Source organism: Quercus lobata, chromosome 2, assembly GCF_001633185.2.
Source record: "Quercus lobata isolate SW786 chromosome 2, ValleyOak3.0 Primary Assembly, whole genome shotgun sequence".
Classification (NCBI taxonomy): domain Eukaryota; kingdom Viridiplantae; phylum Streptophyta; class Magnoliopsida; order Fagales; family Fagaceae; genus Quercus; species Quercus lobata.
Window position 1 is genome coordinate 93,124,880 of NC_044905.1, and position 17,778 is coordinate 93,142,657.

At 34.7% G+C, this 17,778-nt stretch overlaps 2 protein-coding genes across 2 annotated transcripts; one reads left to right on the forward strand and one right to left on the reverse strand.

The window, feature by feature from the left end:
* Positions 1 to 506: 506 nt before the first annotated feature.
* On the reverse strand, positions 507 to 1,528 carry LOC115973858 (glutathione S-transferase T3-like). Its single transcript, XM_031094097.1, has 2 exons — positions 1,205 to 1,528; positions 507 to 1,115 (listed from the first exon to the last, which is right to left on the reverse strand). Exons 1-2 carry the CDS (start codon positions 1,526 to 1,528, stop codon positions 507 to 509), a joined length of 933 nt encoding a protein of 310 aa, XP_030949957.1.
* Positions 1,529 to 5,767: 4,239 nt separating this feature from the next.
* On the forward strand, positions 5,768 to 17,060 carry LOC115977249 (ubiquitin carboxyl-terminal hydrolase 23). Its single transcript, XM_031098997.1, has 11 exons — positions 5,768 to 6,330; positions 6,929 to 7,043; positions 8,802 to 8,912; positions 9,184 to 9,356; positions 9,518 to 9,844; positions 10,819 to 10,944; positions 11,837 to 12,469; positions 12,562 to 12,630; positions 12,754 to 13,462; positions 14,140 to 14,233; positions 16,619 to 17,060. The coding sequence occupies exons 1-11, from the start codon at positions 6,004 to 6,006 to the stop codon at positions 16,776 to 16,778; spliced, it is 2,844 nt and encodes a 947-aa protein (XP_030954857.1). The 5' UTR covers positions 5,768 to 6,003; the 3' UTR covers positions 16,779 to 17,060.
* Positions 17,061 to 17,778: the final 718 nt, after the last annotated feature.

Here is a 17,778-nt window from a genome sequence, read left to right on the forward strand (position 1 = left end):
GCAGAAAAATGACACTATGCAGAAAAATAATTATGCAGAAAAATAACATTATGCAGAAAAATGACACAATGCAAGTACAGCCACCTGTTGAGAAAGTGCAGAAAAATAGCATATACAACTAATAAAATCAGCAACCAATAAAATAGCATATTTACATTCAAATAACATTTACAACCAATAAAATCAGCAAGTACAACCACCTTCAACAGAGACATTGCTTCACCCAAAATAGAATGACAAGAACAGAATCACAAATTAAATTGAATAATCAAGTGCTATTGTTTGTGCACAATACAAAATTTACAACATTGTATCTATTTCCTTGCACAAGTAAAGACTACAAAAATATATCTAACATGATTAGAGATTAAATAATCATGTTCCTTGCACAAGTAAATACTACAAAAGAGATGTCTAACATCAAATCATTTATGTCAACTATGTGCTAGTATCTTTGCACTATACAAAAAATTACTTGATTAGATATTGTCAATAATAATATTCCATTATGATGCATATTTAGACCTTAACCTCTCCAAGATTTCCAAACGACGTAGACGAATGTATTCTTTTTGCTCAGGATCCATAGTTCTTGTATCTTTCATCATAAGTTCATCTTCCATTTTCCTCTTTTCTACTTCATTCTTCTCTTCCTTGATACGAATCAACTCTCTTTGTTCTTCGGATGCAATGCGCATTGCCTCTCTTTGTTCTTCTAATGCAATGCGCATACTTTCCTTTTTCTCCTCATGCATTCTTCTCTTTTCTTCCTTGATTTCGTCAAATTGGGAGGAAAGTGTTGGGATCACGTCATCACAATTCTTTCTTTTCTTTAATTTCTTCTTTTCGGCCTTCTTGCCTATAGGTCTCTCCAAGGTTTCGCCGAAGTTCATCTCTTCATTTTCTTCATCTACATTTATTGAGCTTGCAAAGGATTGTATGGCTGGTTGTGTGGCTGGTTGTGTGGCTAGTCGTGTGGCTGGTTGTCTTGTGCGGGCCTTCAAACTATCTCTTAGAATCAACCACTTAGCTTCATTCCTCAAAATTCTCCAACAATGTTCCAATTGAAATGCATTTTTGCAATTAATTTGATACATAGTTTTTGCATCTTCAATCTACAAAAGTAAAAAATTGAAAATAATAAGAATCATAAAACTAAAAGTGTTTTGATGTACAATACATATTAAATGTTGAGTTGAAATACCTTGTCATACTCAGTTTTACCGCTTTCATTCTGGTTCTCAATTTGGGCCAAGCATCCACAGAACTTGTTGGTCTCCCTTTGAATTGTTGACCACCGACTATTTAAAGAATCCTTAGTGCGGTTAAATTTCTTGTCATTGTGGAAGGTAGACCAAATTCTCTCCCAAAATGTTGTGTGTTTTTGGTCCGTCGATGTCACGGCATCTAAGCTAACATTGAGCCATGCCGACACTAGCTTAATGTCTTCATCTATGGTGAAGTTGATTCCCCGTTGACCTCTCTTAGTAGTTGATTTTTTTGCAATAGGGGGTATAGATTGTCCCATTTCAACTTGGGGTGGAGATTGATGGACATTGACGTCTGAATGCGGAGTGGACATCAAATTATTACTGTCAAAAGACTCAAAACCTTATTCATTGTCTTGTAAAATGTCAAGGAAGAAGGGATTTTGATTTTGTGAGTCCATCACCTAACAAACACCAAAGTAATTCAAAAGCAGCACTAATAAGCAACAAAATTGAAAACAAAAAAGAAAAGGCATTGAGAGCATGGAATTCAACCACAACCAAGCAATCACAACCAAGCATAGATGAAGCACCCTTATGGTCTAATTCATAACCAAGCACCCTTATGGTCTAATTCATTGACCAATTCATGTACAAACACAATAAAATCAAACCTCAAAGCAACAGAATTGAGAGCATGGAATTCAACCATAGAAATAATAAGTATTCAACCTCAAACCTCAAACCTCAAACACAAGATAAAACCCACATGAAATTCAACCTTAGAAATAATAAGTATTCAACAGAATTAAAAAATAAACCAAAATTTAAACCGATTTCCCACAAATTATTCTCAAATGAAGAACTAAAAAAAGACTGATTTTATCAAATTTGGATTGCAAAAGAGAGACAGAAAGACAAGCAGTTAGCTATACTATTTGCAACCTATAAGATTAGTCCTAGAATAAAAAAAAAATTAAAGATTAGTCCTAGATAAAATTGCTCCACAGGCAGAGACATACGCAGTGAGAGGCAGAAGTTGAAGATTGGACACTGTAGGGAGCTCCTAATCGCCATCTCCGTGTTGGTGGGTGCTTCTAGCTGCAGCTACTTAGTGCTAATACTGATTCTATTAAGGGTTAGTCTTCTTTGTCCTGTTCCACAGCATTTATATGGCTTTCTTTTTGGTTGGGAAAAATGAGTAGTTTAGGCTGTATGTTGAAGATTTCTAATCTAAGAAATGTTAGTGGAAATGGAAAATGACTAGTTTACGTTGCCCAGACAAGACCTAATACACCCGCCCGATAATCTAGTGACTTTTGCTAAGCAACAAAACCAGCCACAATAGCCAAAGGCTACAATACAGGGCAAGCTACCCCAAACAACAACTTGACAAAACCAGCTAAACTACATAGCCAAGTCCAATTATACATACACACTGACCAAGCACAAAATCTCAGTAGCTAACTAACCAAATACAAGGTAATCACGACAATAAAGCTAACAACCAAATATCCACACAGTAAATCAGCTAGAACTCTGTAACTATGAACATCAAACAGAGCAAAGTTCATAAATTAAAACATAGATTGAAACTTTTTTGACCTATCAAGAACAAAGTTCATAAATTAAAACTCGTTTATGTAGAACTATCCCATGGAGGTACTAAAACAGCACACCAGCTCTCAAAAATAACTTCGGGTGTGCTCCGAAGAATCCATAAAAAAAAACCCCAAACCAGAAAAAATTTGAAACAAGAAACCCCCAAAAAAATTAGTTTAGAGAAACTCCCAAGAATCTTGATTGAAACCAAAAAACTCTAAAATCTCAATGAGAAAAACCCATACATTTTTTAGAGAAATCAGCCCCAACGTCTGTCAATAAAGAAGATTCCGTCAACCCAATGATCCACCCTCCTCACCGGAACTACAAAACTCCTAAACTGATCACATTTTATTTCCCGTGGTGATGAGAATGAGCAAAAGAATTCGGTGATGAGAATGAGCAAAAGAATATGAGAGGAAGAACTCAAGAGGGAGAGGGAAGCTGAGAGTGAGAGAGGAATTGGTGTGCTCAGTGAGATGAGAGAGAAAAAAAAGAGCGAAAATGAGGTTTTGTTTACTGTACATATAATATTATTTTAAGTTATAAATGGGCTACAGTGCCCGTGTAAATTTACACGGGTACTGTAGCTCGTTGAAAATTATACACGGGTTTACACGATTTTACAAAGACTAATGTAGTGTGTTTTTTGCTTCAAAATGTGTAAAAATGGTCAAAATGTGTATTTTACACATTTATACACAATTATCCAAGAGTTGAAGTCCATATAGGTTTTTGTTCGTGAAATGTTCCAAATTTTTAACTTTATGCCATATGGGCCTTCCATTGGACTACCTTCCATATATAAAGCAAACGAAAATTGTGTGAAACGCGTAGTTTGTAATAATTAGTGGATAGGCCCACAAATAGCACAATTGTGTAACTTGTGTTGACCAAAGAAGTAATGTGGATAGGGCCTCTAGTGCCTATTCTTGGAAATTTCTTGTTTTTTTTGTTTTTTTTTTGAAATATAAGACTCTAGAATATATATATAAATAGATCATTCTATGTTACATACAATTTTTTTTTTTTAATAAGTCAGCCTCATAACCTATTTCATAAATTATAAATCAACAATTAAAATTAAAAGGTATGAATCGTATGATACAATAAAAAAAAAAAAAACATATTCATAGTAAAATTTTCATATATCAATATTAGATAATTAAAATGAATGCTTTTAATGAAATTTGTCTTGAAGTTTCACAAAAAAAAAAAAGTGAAGCCATTATAAATAATTCAGTCTAACTTTCTACCAAGTATTTTAAATCCTTTCTAGTTTATTGTCAATTGTCCTTCCAATTTAGAACTACTTAGCTATATAATATTAATCCAAACTCGGTTAAATTCCAAAACATATTATTAATACAAGGATAAATTTCAAGGAAGATTTTATTGACGTCATGTGCCATAGAACTAGATATGCCCTTTTCGATAGATTCCATTACGTTGAATTTTTTTATATGTAATGAGCATTAACAAATTATTCGTTATCACAATAACAAATATAACTTAAGAAATATAAAGCTAAATATATAAACAAGTCAACAAATATTTTTTTTATTCTTACTGAAAAAATGAGCAATTTACATATTTTATAAAATGTTTCACAATGAAACACCAATACCAGAGTTTTTTTTTTGATAGGCTAAACTACCAGAGTTGTTTGAATTATTATTTTATAAAGGAACAAAAATTTAAATATCTCGCTCTAAATGACTGTAGTCATCTAGTTGTAATATTTAAAGTTTGTGAATAAGTAAGCTAAAATGATATATTTCTTTATTTACATACATATGAATATAATGAATATATTACAAAAAATAGCTAATAATTAGATTTAACTTTTACTTTTTCTTAAAAAAAGATTTAACTTTTACTAAATTAAACATTATATCTCTAGTAATTCACACCAATTAATAATTTAAATTTTGACATTTTTGTTGTTGTAATTATATGTTATAAACTATAACAAAATTACTCTATCTGACAAGGGGTTGCACTACCTTGTACCAAGTGGTTATTAGAAACTTGAATAAATTACTTAATTTTTGTATGACTTGGTATGGTTTCAAATTAAATCTTAAATTCAAAAAAATGTTTTAATAAAAACATTAGAATTTAAAATTGGTTCAATTCACAGGTTTAATCAATTTCTAATATCCATTAACTAAAAGTAAGAAAAATTCACACGAGTTACGATTAAATTTATCTAAACATAAAAAAGGTCAATATATATGAAAATTTGAGTTTATAAAATATCTGGGATTTATAAAATTATATAATAATCAGTCATTTGGACATTATCATAAAAATATTCAAAATGAAATTACACATTACAATATTACATAAACTCATTTTCAAATCATATTATATAATAAAAAGTTGTGTTGGAACTTATAACTTATAAATGCTACCCATTGCATACATTATAAACATATTCAAAATTGTAAAAAAAAATTAAAGATTACATCCATTCAAATTATATTATAAAAAATATAGATTTACATAATGATTATCTTTTTTTTTCTTTTTTTTTGTTACTTTAGGTTCCATCAATTATAATATGTTAATAAGATTTTGTTTTTGTAATTTAAATTTTAATTATTTTATAAGAAAAATCAAATGAATACTTGACAGGTTATAATTGGTAGAGTATAAAATGAAAAAAAGAAAAAGAAAAAAAAGGTAAGAGTAGTTGTATCGGTATATATGTATATATAATTAATATAATTAGTAATCCTTACTATATATATATATATATATATATATATTCTCTTACTTAACTAGAATGAAATTTTGTAGATTCTAAAAAAGAAAAGCTATTAAATCATTGTAATATTTTTATTTCCTTTCATAAAATAAAATTTCCATGTGTAAAAAAACCAAAAAAAGAAGAAGAAGAGAATTATTAATAAAGTGTGACGCGGCTGCAGTAGTGTTGACTGGACCAAAATCTTAGACGAACGTAGGGTTTAATACCTACTATCACTCCCACTTTTCTCCTCCTCTTTCGCAGAGTAGCCGAAAAAAAGCCTCTGCTTCTCGAACCCAACCCCTTCAAAACCCAACAAACCAAGCGCCACCGTTTCATACCCTAACACCTCTACAATAAAAACCAAACCCAATAACCACTTGGCAATCACAACAATTTTTTTCAATAACAAACAAATTATCTGAGCTCCACAAAAAAATGTCCGAGACTTTACTTGCTAGCTTGGGATCCGATATACAGCAATCGGATCCTTCGCTCGCTTCGACGTCATCCGGATCCTCCTCCTCTCTATTCCAGCGGAAAATCGAGTTCCACCCCGCGCGGAAGCCATTCAAGGGCTTTAGTAATGGTGGCGCCGCCGCCGATTTCCGGCTCGAGACCCTGAACCCGGGTGGTGGTGGTTCTGATCAAAGGCGATCCGGGTCGGGTCAATTGGGTTCTCAGGGGAAGAGAGGAGATGGGTCGGAGTTTTTGGAAAATGGGTTGGATCCTGAGCTCAGCTTCGGGATCACTGTGCGGAAAATTGTAAGGGGTTTTTGTTTTTTATTTCTGGGTTTTGATTGGCATGTGGTTTTTTCATGTGGGTTTGGAACGTTTTTTGGAATTTAGTTGTAAAGTTTGGTTTTTTAATTTCATGCCTAATGTAAAATATGCTATTTTTAACTGGTAATGTTCTTGATGTTCTATTTATTTATTTTTTTTTTCTGATTTAATTGAGGTGTGGAATTTGGAAATTTTACCTTTTAGTTTGATTTAAATGTGTAGTTTGTTTTTATAAATTTATTTGATTTTCATACTAAATTGATTAATTTAAATGCAGTGTGATTTTTACAATTGTAGAAATGTTCATTGAGTTTGATTTCCCCTTGTATGGTTTGATTTCTGTTCAATTGTGTTTGTAATTTATAAATTTTGAAAGTCTTCCCCTCAATTTGGTCATATTTTGCTTGAGAATTATTATTTGTTTTCCTTCTTGTTATATTTGGCTTCGAATTTTGTTCTGGTTTAATTGGATTCATATTTTATTTGATTTTTTAAGCATTTCAATTTTTCTGATTTTTTATTTGGGTTTTGAAGTTATCCAATGGCTCAATAATAATATGATCGTTGTGAATAATTTCAGGGTGCTGGTCTGCAAAATCTTGGAAATACCTGTTTCCTCAATTCAGTATTGCAGTGTCTAACATACACAGAGCCTTTAGCAGCATACCTGCAAAGTAGCAAGCATCAAAATTCTTGTGAGTGACCCCTAGACCCACCTTTATGTCCCAAAGGGCATACTTCAATAGAAAAATATAGGCTAAAATACACTTTTTGTCCCTGAAATTTGGTCCAAGTTCAGTTTTTTTTTTTTTTTTTTTCCTGTCAAAATTTAAAAAGAATCAATTTTGTCCTTGAATTTTTTTTATAAGTTATCAATTTCGTCACTCTGTCTATCTACCAATATAGAAATTGCATACCTGGAAAACAGGGTGCTGGCATGGCACAGTCTGTCAGGGTGCCACCTAGTGGTGGGAGGCTTGGGCTGAGCTGTAGACTTAGACATCCTCCGCACTAGGAGTATTCCTTGGATTACCTGATAAACGGTTTTGGCAGGTGGGGTCTTGTATCCGGGGTTTTCTAATTACTACCCAAGGGTGGGTCCCAAGGGCCCTGCCTTGGTGAGGTTCCATGCCATCAGGGGGGAAAAAACAGTTAAAAATTAATGGCAGATGGATGGAGTTTGAAATTGATACTTTAAAAAAATTTTAGGGATGAACTTGCAACTTTTTAAACTTGAGCCAATTTGTGCTGTAGATACTATAGATATATCTGGATGCATACTCATACATTGTCTAAAACTTGCATCCTTCATGAGTCCTGCATAAAGATGTTTCCTTCCATGTTAAAAGCATTTTTTTTAGAGATATGTTTGCCAAAGTATGGCTGGCTGTTTGATTATGTGTAATGGGGACTCTTTAGCGCAGAAGAAACATGAGGATTTCTGACGGTGTTGAGCAACCTCATTTTGTAAACAAAGAGTTTCTGTTGAGGTCCTTGTATGATTGGATGCTTGCCTTGCCAAGTGCCTTGTTGCTCAACTACTAATGGAAATGTATAGAGTTCAAATCCCCCCTCCCCCAACTATTATAATTTTTTTTTAAATGATTGTATGGCTGCCATGGGAAGCATCCCACCCAAAAGTACGCATGGGCCAAGTTGGAGGTAGAGGGATGTACTAAAAAGGCAAATTTGGCCTACTTATCTTTCCACCCAAAAGTGGGTGAATTTGGGTAGAAAGCATTGGCTTTAAATGAATTTTATTATGATGCCAAAATGCCCTTATAAAGAAAGGTTCTAGAGGAAATTTGCCACGATTTTCTCTCATTTCCCTCCTGGATATCCAATCAAGTGGAAAGAAGATCTCTACCCTCTTCTCTTCCTTCTCTCTATGCTTCCAAACATAATGTCAATTTTCATGTGACTTAAGGAGCCCTTGAAAGAACAAGTGCACTGATTATACCAGCAATTGGGTTTTAGCATTCTTGTCATGGTTTAGTTTTTTGGGGATACATGTAATATCTTTGGTACAAGTAGATATGCCTAAATTCTACCTATCACATATATCCACCATCCATAGACTTCCAGCTTTAAATCTTGGTCTGGATCCTGAGACATCTTGAAAGGGATAAAGTTGGGCCACAGTGGCTCTGGTGTGGTGGGTACATAGACGATTCATATTTTATAAATATATGGATTACTATCATTTCAATTCGGTATGTGGGATGCTGGCTTCTTTGACTGATCCAACTTTCATTACAGAATGAAGGCCCTAACTCGTTTGTTTAAATGTTGACTTAGTTCAGTAGGAAAAGTAAGTGAACTTTTAATTTCTTGAATAGTTGGTAACCACATTGCCTCTTGATGTTCACAGGTTCTACATTATGTGTTTTTGGGTTTAAAATTTTGAGTGCAGGTTTCATGTCATTTCTAATTTCATTCCTTGTTTGATGAAGGCCATATTGCTGGGTTTTGTGTTTTGTGTGCCATCCAAAAACATGTCAGCTGTGCTCTTCAGTCAACCGGAAGAATACTAGCACCTAACGATTTTGTCAGGAACTTGCAGTGTATCCTTCTGTTCTTCTAAGTGTATTTTTTTTTCTTGATAATTGAATGGAATGTTCAGTGTTTTGTCATGATGACTGTTGATGAAATTTTATTGATTATTTTAACCAAAAATACTGTGTTAGCCAATGAGGAGGTAGGTGAAGAAAACTAAAAAGAGGTGTTTTGGTTCTTGGTAATTGTATCTAAATTTATACAATTACCTTAGAAAAAAAATATGCATCTAAATTTATACAATTTCAACATTCGCTTTGATCTTAACCACACAATTAGGCATATCACGGAATTTTCGAAAAGCTAGACAGGAAGATGCTCATGAGTACATGGTAAACTTGCTGGAATCAATGCATAAATGCTGTTTACCTTCTGGAGTGCCTAGTGAATCCCCTGGTGCTTATGAGAAGAGTTTGGTACACAAGATATTCGGAGGTCGCCTCAGGAGTCAGGTAACCCTTTGTTTCTACCTGGTATAATATTGGATATATTTGTTAATGGCCAACCTGTTTTTTTGGGACTTGGTTTTAGAGAGTTTTTAGACATGTTGCAAATGAGCTTGGAAATTTTTTTACTTAGATTTATTCGATAAGTTTTCTTGTTACTTCTGCAGGTTAAATGCTTGCAATGTTCATATTGCTCCAATAAATTTGATCCATTCTTGGATTTGAGTCTTGAAATAGTCCAGGCAGATTCCTTGCATAAAGCACTTGCGAACTTCACTGCTGCAGAGCAGTTAGATGGAGGAGAGAGGCAATACCAGTGCCAACAATGCAAGCAGAAAGTTAGGGCTCTCAAACAGCTTACTGTGCACAAGGCTCCATATGTTCTAGCCATTCATTTAAAGCGTTTTCATTCACATGATCCTGGGCAGAAGATTAAAAAGAAAGTTCATTTTGGTCCTACAATAGATTTGAAACCCTTTGTCAGTGGTTCCTACGTAAGTTTTTTTCATTTCACGTTTTTTTCCCTAGAGTTCATAAGAATAGCCATTTGAACATTTATTAACAAAACAAAGGGCATCTAATATGTTAATGTATTTTTTAGTTTTGACTAAAATCTGATGGATTAACTTTTATTTTTCTTCCAACAAAGAGTGGAATTGAGATTGAAATATTGCTTTTATAGATTGAAACTATGGAAAACTGGGAAAATGAGAATTGAATGAATAATGTTGAGGAAAATAGGTTATGCTTGTTAGGCCAATCTAGCATATACAATCCTTGAGAATTGTGCCAAAATATTAATTTTGTTGGGCAGACATTTAGTACATGCCTTTTATTTTGGGTTTATATATCTCTTTGACTGCTTTGACAAATGTCAATAATGTTTAATGTGTACTTCCAACTTTTAGGAGAAGTTATTTCCCATCTTTTCACAGGCCTGGTTTTTTTGGTTGTTTTAGTAACTAGTATGATAATGCCTAGAACTTGTACTTAAATCAACTTGAAGCTGCACTTGAAATTATTGACATCCATCATGCCAGTGGACTTTGGACCAAGTAGTGTCTCCTCATAAATGAGGTGGTGGGTGCAGTCACTGGTTCAATTCCATTTGAGTGTGCATGTTGTATTTACCTGTAAAGAATAGATAGTAATGATTGACGACCATTGCCTGTGAAAGGAAGTAGCAATGGCATTCTGAACTATCTGCTAGTTATGGTACTGGATATGATGTTAGTGTCAATGTGATTCCTGGTTGCAGAGATGGAAAATGTGTTTCCTTTTGAATTGACCAGATTGTTAGGATTCCACTTGGATCATTATCTGGACAAAGCAGTTTGCTGAGGTTGATTTTTGCATGAATTTTTTTTGTTTTGCTTGTGTGGTATGTCTGATGTTGCTGAATGTGCTGATAACTTTCGTGTCATGGTTTTGTAATAATTTAACATTAAGTTTTTTTCATACTTTGCAGGAGGGAGATCTGAAATATACTCTTTATGGGGTTTTGGTTCATGATGGTTGGAACACCCATTATGGTCATTATACTTGCTTTGTTCGCACTTCAAATGGCTTCTGGTACTATCTCAATGACAATCAGGTATGGAAAATAACTTTCTATCTGCTAATCCATTTCAGATTTTGGATAAAACCACTCTTGTTGATGATTTAGATTTGAATGAAAGGATTCAAGGACTCCCCTACTACTGTAGCACAAACAAGAAAAGAAATGAAAGCAAGATGTAGATGTAATCTATGTTGTTGTGTGTGTATAACTATAAATTTAAACATGTCCTACAATTTTGCATGCATTTCCCTCAAGATTCTATTTTGAATTTAGAAAACCTAGATTTGGCTGAACAAGATTTTGCTGATTGAGGGTATTTTCCTGAGTTTTTGTATAGAGCACTAACTACACCCCTTAATGGTTTTTGTAGTCTTGTTACTCCACCCTTGCTTCTCTGTGCCAGATTAGGAGTGGTTCAAAATTTAAGGGGTGTACTTGTGCTGTGTTCTGTGAGGAATTTGGGAGATAATGTTAAGGATTTTTTTCTTGATAAGTAATAAAAATATATATAAATCAGAAAAAGGATTCACCCAATATACAGGAAGTGTACTGGGGTAAACAATCAGTTACAAAAATTGCACAAATCAGATAATGTTAAGGATTTTTGCTTGCTGAAGTGTTTATTTTGGGAAGATGAGGGTTGCACCAAGTATTTATGCAAATTTGTAGGGGGTGTTAAAATAGTAAATATATGTGTTATTATCTGCATCAATAACTTCCTATTTTAACATGGTGGTTTTATCTTTAAATGACACTTCTTGAATGGGTATGCTTGCTTCAAAACTATGTGATACAACAGGGTTTTTTTATTTATTTATTTTTTTTATTTTTATTTTTATTTTTTTTTATGTCCTCATACTAACATACCCCTATAATTTTCCTGGAAACAATTTTCTTATGAGTTTTCCCTAACTTGTTGTAACAGGTTTCCCCAGCCAGTGAGAGGAGAGTTTTAGAACAGCAAGCTTACATGTTGTTTTATGTTCGTGATAGAAGAAATATTGTTCCCAGGAAACCCCCCACTGATGTTGCTCAGAAGGAGAATTTGAAAGCAAATGCTAATGGAAACAGGACATCTTCCACTTTCAACCACGTTTTAAAGGAGGCAGTTCAAAATGGTCCGGTTGAGAAACGGTTAAGTAGTGCAACCCCTGCTGCTGTTACTCGAAAAGATGCGTTGAATGTTGTTCCATCAACGGTACCCATTATGAAGGAAGTATCACTTCAGAAAGATAATTGCTTGATAAAGACAGAATGCATGGTGCTGAAAAAGGATTCTGTATCAGAAAATTTCTCAAAGGTGCCATTATCAAACAACCCACCAGAAGGGCTTCCTGTTAGTAAGCCAAAATCAATAGAAGCCCTATCGCAGCCAGCTCCATCTTGTAATGGTGATGTTCCCAATTTTGAAAATACACCTAAGGGCAAAATTAATGATTACAATGAGAAAGGAAAATCAAAGAAAGACTCCAGTGTCTCAGTGGCAACATCACCTAACTTCAATGATGTCCAAAGCTCCTCCACTGCTAAAAATGTCACAGATGAGACCTCACAGAAAGTAAGACAATGTTTTCTACATATGCTTCAGATTTTTGTTGGTGGGATTTTCACCATGTTTCACACTGACATATAAATCCTTTTATTTGGCAGATTAATCTTGTTTCGCATATTGTTCCATCAGAAGATCTGAATGACAAAACATTGAAGGAAATGGACCCAGTAAGTTCACCAAAACAACCAAGCTTTGAAATTAGTCAGGAATTCATTATTATTCCTGATTTCTAAGCTTTAAGTCTCTAATTTTTTGGACAAGTCTTGACTTCTTTCTTTATCTTTTTCCAGGTTGGACATACACCCAATGGAAGCGCTGTTGGTACTTCACTGGTTGAGGCTGCTGGTGGTAGGGTTCAAAAAGTTGAACTTGATGAATCAGTTAAATTGTCTAGCTTATCAATTGAGACAAATGGATTGCACACAGAAGCTCATAATTGCAAGCTCCACAAAAAGCTAAAAAAGAAGCATTTGAAGTGTAAGGTGGCAAGCATGCAGCTTCACTCACACTTCCTTTTCCGGGCATCCTTGAGTTTGCAGAAGAAGAAGAAACACAAAAGAAGCAAAAGGCGTACTTTAAACACGAAGAATCTTAGCAGAGAACACTTGTTGGACAGAGATTGCATTTCAGCAGATCTGGGGCCATCTACATCTGAGAGTGTTGGGATTAGTTCCTTGCATTTAAGTCATCCTCTGAGAAAAGGCACTAAAACTACTTCAGAAAAAAGAGCTAATGATGTTGCTGCAAAGGGTTATATATATTCCAATGGTGATTGCTCAATGGATGTTAAAATAGATGGTGAATTTAGACACAGAATTGATGAGAGTGGAACCGTGCTTGCAACTGATAAGCAATTAGACAAGAACTCTGGCTCTAGCTCTACTTTGGTTGCAAACCAGAGGGAAGCAGTACGATCAGATGATTTAAAAGATAGCAAAAGAGAAGTAATGCAGAATGGTTTGATGAGTATGCTTACTCGAGGTCTAGAAGAGACAGTTGGTAAGTGATTTTTCTACAATTTATTTCCAGTTATCACCTGATCATATATGTTATGTATGAGGTTGGGTGGTACTTTTATGTCCATCATTGCTTATATTTCATTGTTAGAAATAATCTTTTATGGGTTAGTTTTCAAATTTGGCTAATCTAGCCTAACTTTGTCACATTCGATGTCCAAGCTGAGAATATAGTACATGGTGGTGATCTAAGATCTACTTTACGTTGTTTTTAGATTAATATGTACGATGCTATAAAAAGTGGCTGCACGTGCTTCTAGCTTTATAACACTTGATCAAAATTTCTTTGTGCATTTAAAAAATAAAAAACAGAAACTGAGATAGTATGGTCAAGTAAAGGCCTGTCTACCTGATCTCCACCTTGGACATATTTCCCCAAGTCCATCCTGGTTTCACCATCATTCCTCCCATTAATGAACTTTAAATGTAGTGAATCAATAAAAATTAAATTTCAATATTAGTCAAATAAGGTCATTGCTGCATTATCATGATACAAGGATATTATTTTTTATAATCTGAAAGCCCCAGTTTTTAATTGGCTAGTTGAAATTACCTTTTGCCAACTGACATTCTAGTTTACTAATTCTGAAAAAACTAAGTAATGACTTAGTTCTTAGTGTTATGGCTTTCTGATCTCTTCTCCTACCTTGTTGATTGCAGTTTCTCATTGGGATGGGATAGAGTTGCCTCCATGTCCGATTGCAACATCAAATGATGTGGAGAGTACCAGCATTGGTTACGTACTAGATGAATGGTGAGTTTGATTGTTTCATATCCTCTTACCTTTTCCTTTAGTTTAGGCTTTATTAAGCCTCAAAGACAATGAAATCAATGATGTCAAGACACAATGTAGCTTAGGTACAGAAAGGATTTAATGGTGATTCCTTGATGCTAAAGAGTTAATGCCAACCTTACCTGAACACAAGTGAGGTACTGAACACAGTCAAGTTTGGGCGTATATCTGAACTGGACTGCTTTGTGGATGTAGAGTCATGAATTTATGCTTGGATCTTTATCTTTAGGGTGACGTGTTTTTAGTTGACATGGGTGGAAGGAGATGTTTTGAAGAGTGGGTTTAGGGACACATTGGCAGTGGAGGTGGGCTTTGATGATGTAGTGGTCAACATGTTGGGTTAGATGGAGATTGTGTTGTTGATTGTTGGCCCAATTTGACCAGTGGGCGGGTGGAAAGGTTTTGAATTGGAGGTGAGCAGTTGAACCTCAAAACTATGCGGTTATGGGCCAAAACTCCAATAGAGACAACCCAAAAGTTGTTGAGGAGCTAGACAGGAAGACCTGTGATTCCAGGGGAACACTGGTGATTATTTCCTATGTGGTAGCATTGAAAGGTGAGGGTGGCACAATGTGAACCCCGCATGCACAAGCCCAATTAAGGACAAAAAACGAAAGACACCCATAATGAAGGAATCTGAGATTTTCATGGAGAGTGATTGTTGACTAAATCAACTACTAAGCACCGTTCACAGTTTCAACTTAATTTCAAAAATAAAGATCATCACAGTAGACGAAAAAGGAAGTAAGCTGTTAATGTGGGGAGAATTAGCTCCTAAAATGCTGGTTACCAATTGGATTCCTCATGTCAACTTAAGGAGGTGCACTTTAAACTTTGCTTTGGGCATATAATTCAATTTGGCCAATATTTGGGCCAGATGGAGTTGGGGACCACAAAAGTGGAAAGATAACCAATGTGGCTTACCCAAGACAGACTTTGGGCTTTAGGCTGTTTGAACATAGGAAGTGCTCAAAGCTAAGAGCAAACAGGCCTTTAGATACAAGGCACCAGACCAACACCCATTATTGAGCTTGGGGCATCGACCCACAAAGGTGTTGAGTTGGTGTTAATTGAACTTGGGGATTTGGCCCATAGAGGTGTCATTGCTAATATCGATGTATGGGATTGTTGAAAGGGCTATAGAATCCGAGAAAGAAGCATGGGTTCTGAAGGTGAGGAACCCTGAGTGGGCACTCCTATTTAGACTCTGTTGTTTCAAGTCTATAAAGAGGAGGCCATGGTTTTGTTTGAGGATATAGAGGCACAATGTCAAAATGCCCCCTCCCCCCCCCAAGTAATACCGTAGACTAATTGTTAAAGGCAAGGCAATAAAGAACTAAAGAATCTCTCTTCTTTAGTGAATTTATGATTCAAAAGGAGCTAATGGGGGCCTCAGGTGGCTAGTTATTACTTATCCAGGACAAAAATGTAGTCAAGAAATCGGATTCAATTAAAGGCAAGTTTTCAATTTCTTGCAAATTTAGAAATGTTATGGATCTTGGGTTTTTCCTGGGGTATATGGCCCAAACTTTGTTTATGACATAAAATTACTTTGGGAAGAACTAGTAGCCATTTATAGTTTGTGGGAGTTGCAATGGTGTATAAGGGGCAACTTCAGTGTGGTTCGCTTTTTAAGCGAAATATTGGAGGAGAACCTCCTCAGCCTTCTGGAAAATTATAACGTTTAATAACTTACGAAGAAGAAATATAATTGTTGTGTAATGGAGTTGTAGGTGTAACAAGGATGGAGAATCAATTGATCATTTGCTTCTACAGTGTGATGTTGCTAAAGTTCTATCTCTAGTAGGCAGTGGGTCATGCCTACGAGGGTAATAGATATGTTGGCTTGTTGGAAGGGGTGGTTTTCTATATATTGGAGTGGTGATTTTTGGAATGCAATCATATTGTGTTTAATGTGGACTATCCAGAAAGAATGCCGTTGTTAGATGTTTAAAGGAGTCAGATGAACCATGATGGAGCTTTAGACGGTTTTTTTTACATGCCCTTAAATTGGTTGGATGGCTACGTGAAGTGGTTATTCTCTCTAGTTTACTCAAGTTCCCAAATTATTGTACTTCTAGTTGGGATCTATTTGCCTTTGAGTACATTACCTTTGTACTTTCTTGTAGTCTTTTTTGTTTTCATACTATATATATATATATATATATGTATGTATGTATGTATATGCTTTATTGAAACTTTAGTGCTTAATGGGGTTTGTTTGGGTGGTTCACACACATTTGATTATTGAATTAAAGTTAGAACAGGCTCAACCCTGACCCATTTTAAATCTGTGATTCATTTTTCAACATTTTAAGTCTGTGATTCATTTTTCAAATTCTACAGGGATGAGGAATATGACAAAGGAAAGAGAAAGAAGGTAAGGCAGTCTCAGCATAGTTTTGGTGGAATAAATCCTTTCCAAGCAATTGCAACCAAGAAAACACAATTCAAGAAGGCTAAAGTAGACCGTTCTAGCGCTGGAAATCAACCATTCAGGATATGAAGAAACTAGATCAACGTTGATGGAATGTAAGCTTGACTTACAGGCTTGCCATCATATTTATTGTAGCAATTGTTGTATTTTTGAGCTGAAATTTCAAGGAGGGAGAGTGCTAGAATTGATCTTATTTTTTCTTTTTGGGTTTTTGTTTGTTGGGAAGGAGAGTTGGGGATTCTACATTTAACCTATTCCTGTAAGAACAATTGTATCTGTTGGAAGAACTCTATTAGCTGAACAAATTCTTATGTTTAAGAAGTGAATTAAGTTTTTTTTTTCTTGTTCGTATCTTTCTTTTCCAATCCACCCAATATTTGAGTTATTGATTTGAGCTATATTCCTTGTCTTCCCTTTTTAACTGTTAAAACAGGTGGATTTTCCCTCCTCTATCTCTCTCTCTTCCATCTGCATCATTTTTAAGTAGTCCTAAACAGTCAAGAATCTTGTAACTTAACTGGCATCTCATTTTTTTTTTTTTTTTTAAATTAAAAAAAAAAAAAAAAAAAAAAAAAAAAAAAAAAAAAAAAAAAACTCTCAAACTAAAATAATGTCAATTGCCATTATTACAGATAAGTTCAACCATCATTTATGAACCTTGGACTTGTTAATTACTCCTATATATGAAAACAAAATCAGTCCGGGCAGAAGTCTATAAAAGAAACAATGCATTTACACCAAGTCCAAAACTGGCATTAATTGCCTTTTGTGCCTCTCCAAAATGTCCAGCCAAACAAAGCATGGTCTACTCTATGCCTCTCCAAAATGTCCAGCCAAACAATGCATGGTCGATCTGCTCTATAGCTGGTGGCATCAAGAAAATAGGTTCACACGTAACTAAAGAGTGAGTACAACTTTTATCATATTGATCTTACAAAACTGATTTGTCAACTTTTAAAACACTAGAAATTTATTTACATGTTGCTAATGTGACACCAAACACAATTGCTGTCTCATTATTTTGTAGGTCTCTGTAGTAAATTGATAGGAGGTAATAACCAAAACAGAA